The sequence below is a fragment of the Carassius auratus genome, chromosome 11, assembly GCF_003368295.1.
Source record: "Carassius auratus strain Wakin chromosome 11, ASM336829v1, whole genome shotgun sequence".
Taxonomy (NCBI): Eukaryota; Metazoa; Chordata; class Actinopteri; order Cypriniformes; family Cyprinidae; genus Carassius; species Carassius auratus.
In genome coordinates, this window is record NC_039253.1 from 2031395 (window position 1) to 2047096 (window position 15702).

Sequence of the window (15702 nt, forward strand, 5' to 3'; positions counted from 1 at the left end):
ATTGAGAAACGCGCGCAGACCTACGTCACCAGTCTATTTGCCTAATCTTCCCGGTACTTTACACCGCGGTGGAAACGCAGAAAGCAACAGGTCTGGGGGGAAAAAAGTTCCTGGGAAAAAAAGTTCCTGGTAAAAATGTTCCGGGTAATTTCGGTGGAAACGCGGCATTAGATGCTGTTACTGTAACCACAAATCACAATTTATGACACAAGGCCAGGTATGTAAATAGGTCCACTCGACTACATAGTCTTCTCTGGGCGTCATACATACACTATCAGTGAAAAAGCATGAAATAAACTCATAACAGAAGGAATAAGGAATAACAACATATATAATGAATGAAGTATAACATGAAATGCATATAACAGTACATGTATTTTACATCCGTGTCCTAATAATAGGATGATATTAAATGAATGAGCGTTCAAGCGATGTTTCTTCACCGATGCTTTATCATGAATTAAGCATATTGCGAGAACTCCCGCACGCAGTGGCGCGCACCTTTCCATTCAACCAATCACACACATCCATCTCCAGCTGATAATATGCATATTAAATCGGAACGATAACTCTTATGAAAAATCCCGAAATAGTTGTAACATGTATTTTGATTAACACAGCATTTATAATATGATAGAAATTATAGAAATCAAATATAAATCAAATCAAGGAAAATGGATATTGCTAATTTTGCATCATGCCACATGAAATATAACAAGAATAAACTGATAATAATTATAATTATGACCATTATTTAGGATGCCACAGTAACACCATCCAAACAGTGAAACCACATAATAAATAACCAATCTATAAACATTTCAGTTCGGAGAGTTTGAGTCAGTTCGGGAGTTCGGAGCGGGATCGCGGATCATTTGAATCAGTTCGGGAGTTCGTAGCGGGTTCGCGAATCATTTGAGTCAGTTCGGGAGTTCGTAGCAGGGGGCAAGGAACTCGACCGGATGTTGAAGTCGGGTGGGGGCTGCCATCTTTTAGCAGAACTTCACTTGCGTTAGCATTCCCATTGACTCCCATTCATTTTGGCGTCACTTTGACAGCGAATAACTTTACATCTGAGGCGTTTAAAGACGCCGTTTGTCCATTATTTATTTCTAAAGATACACGACAATGTATAAAGGGCTCCATTACCTTCTATGTTACATTATGGCCCCGTATAAACAGTTTTTGTAAAAAATAGGCTAACGATTGCGTCATAACCACTCGTCTCTCTGTTGCATTACCGTACAGACAGGAGGAGAAGCTCGCAGGCAATTAACTTAATATGGCGTACTGGCGTTACATTTTAAAATACTATACAAAATAATTAATCAGAATACTTACTCCTGCTCACTCACGACAAAGAACTCCCCGCTCAAGCTCGCCGTCTCTGCAAGATTAACGATGGCAGTTTGCACGCACAGCCACTTAGAAGATTTACATCTGTCAGACAGGTTGCTGACGTCCTCAAGCTTCGTTTGAGTCTGCGCGTCAGAAACGGAAGTGCTAAAAAACGCTAAAAATGGGCTTCACTTGTCTCAATTGAGTTCCAATGGGGTCGCTGTGTCCATTTCTTTTACTGTCTATGGTTCGTAGCGGGTTAGCGAATCATTTGTTTGAGAGTTCGGAGCGTTCAAAGTGGGTTCGCGAATCATTTGAGTCATTTTGGGGATCGCGAATCATTTTAATCAGTTCGGGAGTTCGTAGCGGGTTCGCGAATCATTTGAGTCAGTTTGGTGATCGCGAATCATTTTAGTCCGTTCGGAAGTTCGGAGCGGGATCGCGAATCATTTGAGTCAGTTCGGGAGTTCGTAGCGGGTTCGCGAATCATTTGAGTCAGTTCGGGAGTTCGTAGCGGGTTGGCGAATCATTTGTTTGAGAGTTCGGAGCGTTCAAAGTGGGTTCGCGAATCATTTGAGTCATTTTGGGGATCGCGAATCATTTTAATCAGTTCGGGAGTTCGTAGCGGGTTCGCGAATCATTTGAGTCAGTTTGGTGATCGCGAATCATTTTAGTCCGTTCGGAAGTTCGGAGCGGGATCGCGAATCATTTGAGTCAGTTCGGGGATCGGAAATCATTTGAATCAGTTCGGGAGTTCGTAGAGGGATCGAATCATTTGAGTCAGTTCGGGAGTTAGTAGCGGGATCGCAAATCATTTTAATCAGTTTGGGAGTTCGTAGCGGGATCGCAAATCATTTGAATCAGTTTGGGAGTTCGTAGCGGGATCGCATCATTTGAAGTCATGGCCTAACGGTTAGCAACTCGGACTCGCAATCGAAAGGTTGTGAGTTCGAGTCTCAGGTGCCCGTGAGCAAGGAACCCCCAACTGCTCCCCGGGTGCCGCAGCATAAATGGGTGCCCACTGCTCCGGGTGTGTGTTCACAGTGTGTGTGTGTTCACTGCTCTGTGTGTGTGCACTTCGGATGGGTTAAATGCAGAGCACAAATTCTGAGTATGGGCCACCATACTTGGCTGAATGTCAAGTCACTTTCACTTTCACTATATGACAGCACAGCAGCACACTACAAACATATGCAACACCATAGCAACGCGCTACAAACATAAGCAACTTGCCACAAATATATGCAACAGCACAGCAACATACTACAAACATGCAACACCATAGCAATGCGCTACAAACATACGCAACACCATAGCAACACACTACAAACATACGCAACACACTCAAACACTTGAAAAACCATAGCAACACTTGGGACACCACAGCAACCATAAAGCAACACTCTGGCAACATGCTTTGCATAGGGAAGCATAAAAAACAATGCCTTTAATTATAGAATTATTATTTTATAGAACCATAATATTAATGTTTCATAAAACACCTAAAACACCTAAAACACAATGTACAGGAATTATCTTTAAGTTACTTTAAAATATAGACTTTTAAATTAAGATTAATGTATAATAGTAAATTATACTATAAATTAAAACAAATAATTTTTCATATTATTAATATTAATATTAATGAATAGTGTTTTCATAATTGTTTGAGTGTTTTCAGAAGTTAATTTCACCACAAAAATCACATGAAAAATACATTATTATATTAAATGATTATTACATAATTAAAATAAATAATATAAAATAAAATTATCAAATTAAATCAAAATTTTAACAATGCCAAAATATAAATAATAAGAATAAAATTAATTAAATTTTGCCTTATTTCATTAAAATTCTATTCAAAAGTTTAAGTATAAAGGTACAAAATATCACAAAGACTTGGCAAACACCTATATAGCAACTGCCTAGCAACACCCTGACAACAGGCTTTGTATGGATAAGCAAAAAAACCAATGCATTTATTAATGTAATCACTTACAGAATCGCTTATATTTTGGTTTAATATTTATGTTAAGTTCCAGACGGTTATATTGATACCTGAAATGACCTGTTTTACTGTACACTGACTTTAATACAGTGTGGGTGCAGTTATATTAGATTAGCAGATCTGCAGAATTCTGTAATACGATTGACCGATGCTTCTGTAATGACTCTGATACAACTCACATCACGTCATACCTTTCGCAATCTATTTAAGATTATCAATTACCATCAGAGACCGTCTTAACCTCAACTCGGAGCTTCAGATTTCAGATGTCAAAAAAGTACTTCAGTTAAACAATGCATTTGTTTTTATTATTATAAGAAAGCACAGTAAATAACCAAAAAGAAACTGGAGTGAACATCATTTAAGTATTTTACAGAAAAATGAGTCTTTTTTTCAGTCTTTCCGAGAAACCCAATTTGAGTTTGACCACCAGTTTGATCACCATTGGGTGTATCCTACGAGACCGAGTGACGCAGGTCAGATGCTGTGAGTCTTCAGTAACGTGAATAATCAGGTGTATAAAAGCGGCAGTCAGGAGACAGAGAGACACAGATGAGAACTGAGCCGAGGAAACTATTCTTCATCCATACAGGTGCCAGAGATCATCCGACCGTGAGTTCTCAGATTCTTCAGTCTTATTTGTGTGTGTAGAAACTCCATGGGATATCTGAACTTATAATAAATGCATTTCTCAATTATTATAGAATATATAATATTAGAAAAATACAAAGTTTCAAACTTTGTGCATTTCAAATTTATGTGCATTTATTAAAAGAAAAAGTTTTTGAGCTTTAAATTAAATAGCTAATTACATGGGATAGTTCAACTTTTATAAATGCATTTATTCATGAAACATTTATTGTTAGAAAAATTTCACATTTAAAAAATGTTGTATGTAGTAAAATAAAATGTTTTTGAGCTTCTGTTAATTGGGAAACTAAATGGGATATTTTTTCTTTTATAAATGCATATGTTTATATATATATATAGAAATTCGTGTACATCTATTAAAATCAAAATGTTTTACGATCTTATGTTAAATGAGTAACTACATTTTATTTAATTTACATCTTACAAATGCATTTGTTAATCATTATATCATTTATATTGTTTACAAAAATGTCAATGGTTAGTTGAGTGCTTTACAAATTTCACATTTAGAATGTACGTGCATTTATTAAAACTTTTTTTGTGCTTCTGTTAATTGGGAAAGTACATGGGATATTTGAACTATGTATAAATGCTTTTTTAATGATTATATAATATATATTGTAAAAAAGTAAATCTTTTTTTTTTTTTACTTCTAAAACCATGCATAGGTATTTGGGAACTTAATTTACAAATTTCACCTTTCAAATTTATGTGCATTTATAAAAATTAAATGCTAATTAGGAAACTAGATATGTGCACGTTTATAAATGCATTTGTTAATCATTAATATAAACTGAAAAACAAAAGCTTAAACTAACGACTAATCACAGCGCCTTTATGTTTCATGTCATTTTAATCTAAAATCTCAAGAAAAAAGCTCAGCAGAAAATTGCTATCAAAAGAAAAGACAAATCAATCTGCATATTCAGTGTAATGCAGGTGTTTGTTCTGACCTGGTTTAAATGTCCGCAGAAAGACATGATTTCACTGAGCAGCGGTCAGACGCTCCTCCTGATGGCCGTCTGTGGCGTCTTCTGCTGCAGGACTCTTGCAATGCCTGCCATCTCTGAATATCCAGGCATCAGGTCAGACATAAAACACTTTATTAATGTACAGGTCTAATGTGAAGGACACATTTAATATTTTGCATCTTAATTCTTTCCAGACCAGATGCCCTGGATGAAGACGGAGAGTACGACTGGACGAGAGACCCATCACTACAGGATCTGGAGGCGTATAAATTCCTGTATGAACTCGCAAACACCGTCGAGAGGTTCGTCAAAGCAACACCATGACATTAGCAACAGCTTCCATTTACTCTCTTGTAAAAATATTATAGATCCATTTCCAGAGGAAAGACTACAGCTGTAAAAGTGATAATGAGGAAGATCTTTTGTGGAGACAAACAGCTTTAAGTTTACGAGAAAGCACTGAAGACCATCTTACAATAAAATAAAAAGTGTTTTTAATCTGTATTCCTTTTAGACCATCCAGACACGCTGACGGACTGTTCACGAGCGGATACAGTAAACTGCTCGGACAGCTGTCTGCTAAAGAATATCTGGAGTCTTTACTTGCAAAGAGAGTCAGGTAAACATGGCCATACAGTAGATGGCTTAAGTAAAGTACTGTACTGTTTTTATTTTACATAAAATAATCTAAAAGAATGTAAGCAATATGTCTAAATAAATTATGTTCTTGAAGTAGACATTACAAAAATTGAGGTTCTGACTTCCTATGAGATTTTATTTAGGCGTTGCGCCAAAAATAGCCACCGGGTGACACCCAAACTTCACTGAACATATAATCCTTTCTCCATTTTATAAATTTATATCACAATATTACAGTTATCACAAAATAACCTTGAGACTCCAAATAACCTTGAGACCTTTTCAACAATATGTTTTGTCAAGTTTAGGAAAGGTTTTGATTAAGAAATATTGTAGTCAATTTCGTAATATGACTCTTGACACCGCCCACTAGTGGGAGGAGCCTACCAACAGGATTTAAAGTACCATTTTCTTGGTAATGCAATTTTACATTTCAAAATGGTTTCATATGATGAATTCTGAGTGTTTAAGCTATCGAATTATACCTATTTTATGAAGAGTACTAAAATATGTGATAGGGAAATCAAAGCTACATTTCTAAATAAATTATGTTCCAAAATTGAAGTTTTTATTACAAAAATTGAGGCTCCTGTGCAATTTTGTTTAGGAGCTATACCAACCCAAACTCCACTAAAAAAACAAAAAAACAAAAACGAACAAAAAAAATATCAAAAATGTACACAGAGTCAGGCCTTTCCAATGATACATGCTTTGTCAAGAAAACAAAAAACAAATGCTGTGATTAATATATATATATATATATATATATATATATATATACACACACACACACACAAGTCTAAATAAATTATGCTCCAAATTTGAAGTTAATATACAAAAATTGAGACTCCTGTGAGATTTTGTTTAGGCGAAATACCAAAAATAGCCACCAGGTGAAACTCCACTGAATGCATTTTCCAGACAGATTTATACATTTTGTCACAATATTAATTTTCTCATAAAATAACCACCAAATATGTAACCTTGAGACTCCGACTCTTCCAAAGATATGTAATTCGACAAGATTAAAAACATTCTTGATTAATATTGTAGTACATTTTGTAATATGACACTTGGTACCGCCCACTAGTGGGAGGAGCCTGCTCAAAGGATTTAAAATACCATTTCCATGGAAGCACAATGTCCTCTTTTTAAAATGGTTTATATATGAAAGCTAACAGGTTAAATAAGTCTGGATGGCAAACTGAATGTGCCAAGCATCTCGAGGTAATGCGATATCTGTTGTGACGCTGATTTAATTAAGCTTTTAATAATGAGGCATCAGGAGGTTGAGTGTACAGCGGGGGTCATTTTTCTGTCTGTCTGCTGTAGTGATGAGCTGGATGTGCAGCAGATGCCTGTGAAGCGTCACTCAGATGCTGTCTTCACAGACAACTACAGCCGCTACCGCAAACAGATGGCAGCCAAGAAATACCTCAACTCCGTTCTGTCAGGAAAAAAGAGGTACAGCTTGAAAAGAAGTCGAGCTTCACTATTACTGGTGCGATAAAACAGCACAATAATCACATAGAATCACACTGAAGGATCCAGAATATCACAGAGACTGCAAGCAAACACCCGGAAAACCTTAGCAATCCGACGCTCATACGCTGACATGGACCGTGCGTACACAACACGCCTCTCTCTAAAGACCGATCGTAAATTCTCTTTTGCATCTTTTTGCGCTTGAATGGTCGAACACACACACAATTATGCCCAAAATTTCCATCGTGTGGAGTATTCCCGTAAACACAGTTGGCTATCTATTAAAAAAAAAAACATGCATAAACAGTAGAGGGTGAAAAATGGTTGTCTGTCAGTATATTGGATCTGTGCAGTAAGTCTTAAAGTGACAGCAGCCTAATTTATCTGCCTCAGCCTGTGTCATTAACATTAATCAAACAACAAAAGACAAAGACAAAATCTTGACTGAATCACTTTTGGATCATTAATTAGATTATATCTGATTCATACAATGTTTTAGTTATAAAAATAAAACAAAAAAACATTCTTATACTGTGGTATAACATTTTGGTCATATCACCCACGACTAATTTAGAAAACATAAAAAAATGCAATTGCAATGTGAATACTTATAATCTTTCTTTATAGAAAATATTATCTATTTTGATCTGGTTTAGGTGATGCACTCCTGTTCTTGTGCTCTTCGACATGTAAGTGCATATTTGTCTTTTTTAAGTGTATGGCATTTTAAATTAAGAATTATGGCTTAATAATCAATTTGATGTCTCTGATTCATCGCTTCAATGTCAAATCTGATGTAATGCAGCTGTTTTCCTTGTATTGTGTAGGTGATGTGGACGCACAGCTTCAAGATTTCGCCATCATTATATATTCAAGCTTACACAATCTATTACAGCTGAAATTGAGTTAACAGCAGTGAACACAACACAAACTGAACGAGCGTGTCAGTGAATGAATCAGTGTGAATGACACGTCTGTTTGTTGTTGGCTGACTAATATTGTTATGTCTAGAGGAATCTATTTTGACTGCAGTCGTTCTCGGTAATTGAAGTTAAACTAATTAAAATGATCATGTTTGTAAAAACAGTTTTGTGCACTGCTGTCATTCCTTCTGGTTAACTTTATTCTGTGGTCAGTTTCACGATATAGTTAAATCACCAGAAAAATCTCTGGTGGATGTGATTCTTTAAATCCATTTATAATATGAAAGCTTGATTCTGTCACAGGATTAATAATAATAATAATAATAATTACTTTTAAACTAATTATTCTGACTTTTTTGGTGCAATTCTGAGTCAACATATTGTGAGAAACACAGTAAAAAAAGTCAGAATTGCAAGATGAAAAATTATTGACAAAAAAAATCTAAACTGATGCTAAAATTGATACTACAGACATTTATGTAACTTTTAATATACTTTAGACCCGCAATTCTGACAAAAAAAAAAATGAGATAAATAATCACGGTTGTAATTTTATATATTTTTTTCCAAGTTTCCATACATTTTTCTAGGTTCAATTATGAACAGATTCCACCCTAAGCTTGCTTTATTTATTTATTTATTTATTATTACACATAACCAAACATACAAGGGGCTTGTTTCATAAAACAAATTTATCAAATAAGCCAGGCTTATTTCAGTAAGCCTGACTTATTTTGAACTGATTCAACTGACAATATATTCTGAAATATATGTTTTGAAATAACCCTGGCTTATTTGGTAAACTTGTATTATGAAACATGCCCCAGGAGTGTGTGTACAGATAAATAAATAAATAAAAAGTGCAGAAAAGCATAGTTCATATTGCTTTCAAGCTTTTATGTTTACATTTAGTTTCAATTTCTTTTTAATATCAGTTTTAAATTGTACAAACATAGGTATTATTGTATTATTATTAATATTACTATTCAACCATGACTGCAGTATCACCATCTATCCAACAGAAAGCAGCATATCACCAAATATTTGGAAGAGCATCACGCCACACTATTCATTATACAGTATATGGGCTTCACAGTAAGCACATTTGGCAATATCCTGTTTGCACAAAACTGGGAATAAAAACTATTTTTCAAGACAAAGAAACAAAAGAAAGGATGAGTGGTACAAAACACCACACTTCCTGTTGTGTCACACGTCTGTGCAGAGTAATCAGGAATCTAGTGCATGCAATCATTTTCACTGACTGACTACCCAAAAAACACAGAGAAAAATACTGTTCAAATCAGTCAGTAGAGGTTTAGAAGCAGTGTCTGAGGCTTTATCTGGGTTTGGGTCAGTCCTACAGACAAGCAGCTGAAGGTGAGTCTGTGAACCTAACGGTGAGTGGACAGAAAGCAGGACATCCCCTCGGCTCACGCTGACCTTTGACCCTGCAGTGATTAGGCCCTGCTGCTGCTGATAGTGGTCAGCTCTCACTCATTCAGATAAGAGCCCTGACGCTCTTTGAACTTCTGCTGTGGAGAACAGAGTTCAAACACACACACAGCTGGCAGCAGGTAGGGCTCTCTATTAATGTGCATTTTGTGTATGGAGTGTGTTGACAGACGGTCAGGGAACAGATTTTATTGTTAGGTTGATGACTGACATAATACCAATCAATTCTAGTGAAATAAGTCATCTTTGTCTCTCCTTAAACTGATTTTCTTTTTCTCTTGACATAAAACGTGTCATCCACTGCTGTCAAATAAAACATATAAATACTATTATAATATTATGAAATATATTTTCTACTCTCTATATTTTTATTCTTTAATAAATTAATAGTATATATATATATATATATATATATATATATATATATATATATATATATATATATATATATAAAATATTATGTAATGTTAAACTAACACTTACACTATATATATAAATTAACAGATAAATTAACTATTTTTACAATGTTATTAAGTAGAAAGGATTTAAAAAAAATAAGTAAATTAATTTAAGATTTATTAATTATTTTAAGTGACTGTGGCATTTTTTTACTTTCTGAAGAAAACATTATATGCATAATGAAAATTGTATAATTAATTATTATTATTATCATTAATTGCTTTGCTATCTAAATAATGATATTTATTGTCATCTTTATTACATGTGATCAAGTTAAAAATGATACACAATTGTTATGTTACAAATTTAAATAAAAAATGTTAAGCAGAAAAGAATAAATAAATTTTTTTAATTTTAATGCAATCTCAATACATATTCATTATGAAAGCATAATATTTAATATTAATGTTTACTATTATGATTATAAATGATCACATCAGTTTTGGTCCATGATATGCATTATGAAAGTAACATCATTTATTCTTTGCTACATGAATAATCACATTTATTTTCACCTTTGCTGAATTGTGATTGTTAAGCTTAAAATACTACACATCTTTCATGTTATTGAGCCAAAAAATATGAAGTAAAAATAACACTATTATGGGTTTATAATTGCTATTAATGATCATTTCATCACAATATTCCACAACAGCACAGACAGAATGAAAGTGTAATACTGTTAATTTGGCATAAATGATTAATCAATATGAGTGATAATCCCACCCCTTATGGGCGTTTAACGAATCTCCAAACTATCTGTCTGACAAACAGCATTGCATCACAGACAGAAGGGGATTGATTTATTAGCTTAGTTGCTTTTCCTCATGGTGACGTTCTGTGTGGATCGAAATCATTTAGTAAAGCTGTTCGAGGCTGATTCAAACATCTCATGTCTTAGTGAATAACACTTTTAAGGTATTTCAGCAAGTTCAAACTCTTTCTGTGGCTGTTCACTGTCTCCGAACAGATCGAGGCTGGTTTGTGTTATCTCTCAGACAGCTAATATTTGGTTTCTTTGAGATAGCAGGCAAAGATTTGACATCATCGTGACAGAAACAGGCATATACCTTCAAAACATTGCTGGAGTTATTGAATGAAGTTTCTCAGTTCAGCTCGGTAAAGGTGAGAGGAGAGCGTTTCTGATCGACTGTCTTTTGTAAATGGAGGGTGAAGTAGATACTGTATGTTGCTCATGTTTCACTAACATACTTCTGTACTCTCGTGTCAATGTAGAACTTCAGTCGTATAAAATCCTGCAACATGACACATCAGTACAATAACACAAAATCAAGATAATAATTTTTTCCTTAAAGCTGCTTTGAAAGAATGTCTCGAGACGAACATGACACAAAATAATAATAAATAAATTAATAATAATAATAATTGCATAAATAACAATTGAGATTTAATTTTTTTTTTCATTGTGTCGTTATTTTCTAGATTTTTTAAATATATATAAAACAATTAAATGAAATCAAATACATTCTAAATGAAATAATATACAAAAATGGGTGGGTAATGTGCTTTACTGTCATGAAAATAACACATTAAACAAATTATATATAATAAATAAAACTGATTCAGACTGAAACCAAAAGACAAATGTGAAATATATATACCGTATAGATTTGAATGATCGTGTATTCACAGGTTATAAATAGTAAAGTGCACTCAGGACAGTCGATTACATGCGTATCTTCATGGCTTTAAAAGTTTATGACTGGCGTTTGCTAAGATAAAGATTACTGTTATTCATTTGATCAAACCTCTCTCTCTCTCTATATACTGTATATATATATATATATATATATATATATATATATATATATATATATATATGTGTGTGTGTGTGTGTGTGTGTGTGTGTGTGTCACCCTGGAGCACAAAACCAGTCTTAAGTCACTGGGGTATATTTGTAGCAATAAAAAATTATAATTTTTTCTTTTATGCCAAAAATCATTAGGATATTAAGTAACAGGGTCTCAAATCACTTTACTGAGCTTAAATCACCATCATCATCATCATCATCATCATTTTATTAGTTAATCAGTGTACATTAATGGTTTGAGTGATGTGTGTGTGTGACATCACTTAACTAATTAATATAGAATTAAAAATATATAAAGAAACATAATTCACATAGTTTGATTTTTTGTGTATAAATAAATAATACTGGCAACTACTTGTTTGGCAGGGAACGAAAACATTCGCTGACTCCTGAAAATGAATAAATAATCCATTCTATCATCAAATTACATGCCATAAACATGCCATATTTACAGATTATGAATGGGACCAACAACAATATTATTAATTTAACTGAGAGTAATGTGCACTATCCCAAATTTACTGGAATGCTCTCCACATACACGGCAATGCTAAGCGATCTAAAGTAGTCGTACAGTATCTGTATTGATGCCTATTTTAGATATTTTTATTATTTAAAAATATATATTTCTGTACAATACATTACTAGCACTAGAGGGCAGCATGACTCCAACATGAGTTCAGATTCACACACCGTTTCATCACAGCTTCAGTTTCAGCTGTTCACCTGTCAATCATGCAAACACTGATTATTGCCGTCTGAACTGTTAAAGGCAGCCTTCTACTGTTGTTTAATTCGTTTTACGAAAGTTAAATGCAATCACAGATCACCTGAGGCTGAGGATTAAACAATCACATCTGGACCCAACATCCCAGCAAACACATTAACATTGTGGCAAATTTCAACAGTTACTCAAACTGCTAGAGTAGCTCCCTCAGAAATTAACAAGCGAAGACGCGGAAATAATTACGCAAATGTCTTACCTCTGATTAAAAATGTCGTAGAATCCATGTCAACCATTCCTCAAAATCACCAATGATGTTTCATTCATTAATTTGATTGACCAAAAAAAAAAAAAAAAACCTGCGGTATTTATGACGTCATTCCTGTTGAAGACAGATTGACTCATGGGATTTGTAGTCTCTGACAACTGCGTCTTATATTTTCTTGTAGTTGTCATTATATTATAAATATTCGTAATTATTATTATTTTCAATCATTATTAATTAAAGATAAATATATCCGGTTTTTTTTAAGAATATTACGGGATCTTTATAACATCATACACCTCTCCATCCAGGATTTGAGTATAGTAACATTCAATTAATATTATGGTATGTCGTAACAGCTGTGATTAAATTATAATACACATTGAAACTATGACAACAACAACAACAACAACAACAATAATAATAGCTAAAACATCAGAGTAAAAAAAAACATAACTATTGTTATTACTATTAAAAAATATATATTATTCACGAATAAAAATCAGATTATTTTAAAATAATAATAACATGCTATTATTTATAACATTATACAACAATCCATTCATTAAAAAAAATGACAATACATTACTATTCATTTGTCATATTCAATAAAAATTATGGAATGGAAAAAATATTGAAAACATAATAATAATAACAATAATGAGAAGTGTTAATATTAATAAGTGACCCAAATATACGTTGTAAATGACTAATTATAAGTACATAATATGTGTGTGTACTTTGTATATCTATTATGTATATATAAATAAACACACATGCTTATATATTTAAGAAAAAATATAATATGTTTACATATTAAATATATTTATATATAATATATATAATTTTCTAAATATATACTGTTTTCAAAATATATACTGTACTGTATGTTAGAGTCTTTATACATATATATAATAAATATACACAGTACACACACATATATTATCTAAACAAAAACCTTTATTTTGGATTTGATTAAATCATTTGACTACACACACACACACACACACACACACACACACACGTGCATATAAGTATTATACAAATAAAAATATACAAAATATATTTTAAAGCACTGCTATAATATTGCTATATTTCATGAACATTATGTAAATATGTTATGTTAATATGTAGACATTATATCTCTCTGACTGCATGAAAGCAGTGTTTTCTGCAGGGTGTGTCTGACTCTGTGCTGCCTTTCTGTGATTTACTTGTTTTCCATGGATGAATTTGCCAAGTTGTATTTCTGTTTGTCAGCTCTTATCTGCAGAAGTTTCTGTGGGGAAATCACTGGATGGTTTCCATCATACATAACTTAGCCATAACTTATACGATATGTGCTGCTGGCCAAAAAGTGCTGTGGTTTCACCGGTTAACATCAGCGGAGCAGGCCGTATATCAGGTCTCAGAGAGGAGTGTGTGCTGGGAAGATGATGGTGTTTGCTGGTACTGCAGAAGATCAGCGGTGGAGAGAGTCGATGTGTGTGTTTGTGTGTGTGTGTGTGAGCTGAGAAACTAACATGTTTCATGTAGAGACCTCAGCTGAACTCGTGGCCTCTGGAGAAAAGGCTCACTTCCCATTTCTGCAGAGTCTCGTGATCAGTTTGTGAGCTTCAGCATTTTTAAAGGGGGGGTGAAATGATATTTCATGCATACTGAGTTTTTTACACTGTTAAAGAGTTGGATTCCCATGCTAAACATGGACAAAGTTTCAAAAATTAAGTTGTACGTTAGAAGGAGTATTTTTGCAAAAATTATAGTTCCAAAAATACTCCTTCCGGTTTGTCACAAGTTTCGGAAAGTTTTTTTCGAGTATGTCTCTGTGTGACGTTAGATGGAGCGGGTCCTAAGGGCACTTCTCCCGGAAGAGCGCGCGCTCCCGTATAGCAGAGCACTGAGAACACAACAGACTTCACTGATCAGAGCGAGAGCGTCGCGAAATGTCACAAAAGAAGTGTGTTTTTGGTTGCCAGGGCAAGACAACCCTGCACAGATTACCAAAGAAAAACAGCATTAAGGGACCAGTGGATGGAGTTTATTTTTACAGAGCATCAACTGAGTTGTGCAAGTGTTTGTGTTTGTTCCCTGCATTTCGAAGATGCTTGTTTTACAAACAAGGTCCAGTTTGACGCCGGATTTGCACATCGTTTATTTCTTAAGGATAATGCAGTCCCAACGAAAAAGGGTCACGATCGTGTGTTGGAACCGCAGGCGGTGAGTAAAACTGCTTACAATATCTCTGTGTTGTTAACTTAGCTATCAGCGCGTAAGCACATCAAGTAAACAACATGCGATGTTGTCATCAAACTGCACTTTCCACATGTACAGCTTAAAAAAAAAAAAAGACGACAAAGTGGAACTTAGTCATTTTCCAAAACCGCTAAGCAAATATATACAGTTTCAGTACATACCACACAGAGACTTCGTTGCTGCTGCTGCTCTCGTTCAGTTTCAGCCTCGGGATCTGATTCTGGATCATAAATAAATGGCTGAATCTGACTGTTAGCCATGGTTTGTTTTGGATTATGTTTTTTTCCTCAAGGTAAAGTCACAGCTTCCAAACGCTCTCAACGCAAAAGCCTACTCGCGCTCGTGATTCTTTAGCTCCGCCCACACGTCACGCCTCCAGCCGGTCGTGTTTTTCCGGGGAAAATCGGTACAGACTATCTTTCTCTTATAAATATAATAAAACTTTTTGGAGTTATGAAGGATGCAGTACTACTCTATAGGTACTCAAGATTAACAGGAGATTGAGTGAAAACGAGCATTTCACCCCCCCTTTAATAAATTTATATCATATCACGAATAATGAAATTATTAATCAATCAATCAATATATATATAATATTAATATAATATGAAAAAATATTCTATATATATATATATATATATATAGAATATACAAATACAAAATACAATACAAAACTGAAAACCTTAATAATCACATT

General features: G+C 34.0%; 1 protein-coding gene across 1 annotated transcript; it reads left to right on the plus strand.

The window, feature by feature from the left end:
* The first annotated feature begins 4978 nt into the window (after nucleotides 1-4978).
* LOC113110552 (VIP peptides-like) lies at nucleotides 4979-7120 on the plus strand. Its single transcript, XM_026274684.1, has 4 exons — nucleotides 4979-5085; nucleotides 5166-5273; nucleotides 5486-5590; nucleotides 6943-7120. Exons 1-4 carry the CDS (start codon nucleotides 4979-4981, stop codon nucleotides 7118-7120), a joined length of 498 nt encoding a protein of 165 aa, XP_026130469.1.
* Nucleotides 7121-15702: the final 8582 nt, after the last annotated feature.

Coding starts and splice junctions, on each gene's coding strand:
- LOC113110552 (XM_026274684.1), top strand. CDS start 4,979: ATGATTTCACTGAGCAGCGGTCAGACGCTCCTCCTGATGGCCGTCTGT. Junction 5,086..5,165: donor TCTGAATATCCAGGCATCAG/GTCAGACATAAA, acceptor AATTCTTTCCAG/ACCAGATGCCCTGGATGAAG. Junction 5,591..6,942: donor TTACTTGCAAAGAGAGTCAG/GTAAACATGGCC, acceptor TGTCTGCTGTAG/TGATGAGCTGGATGTGCAGC.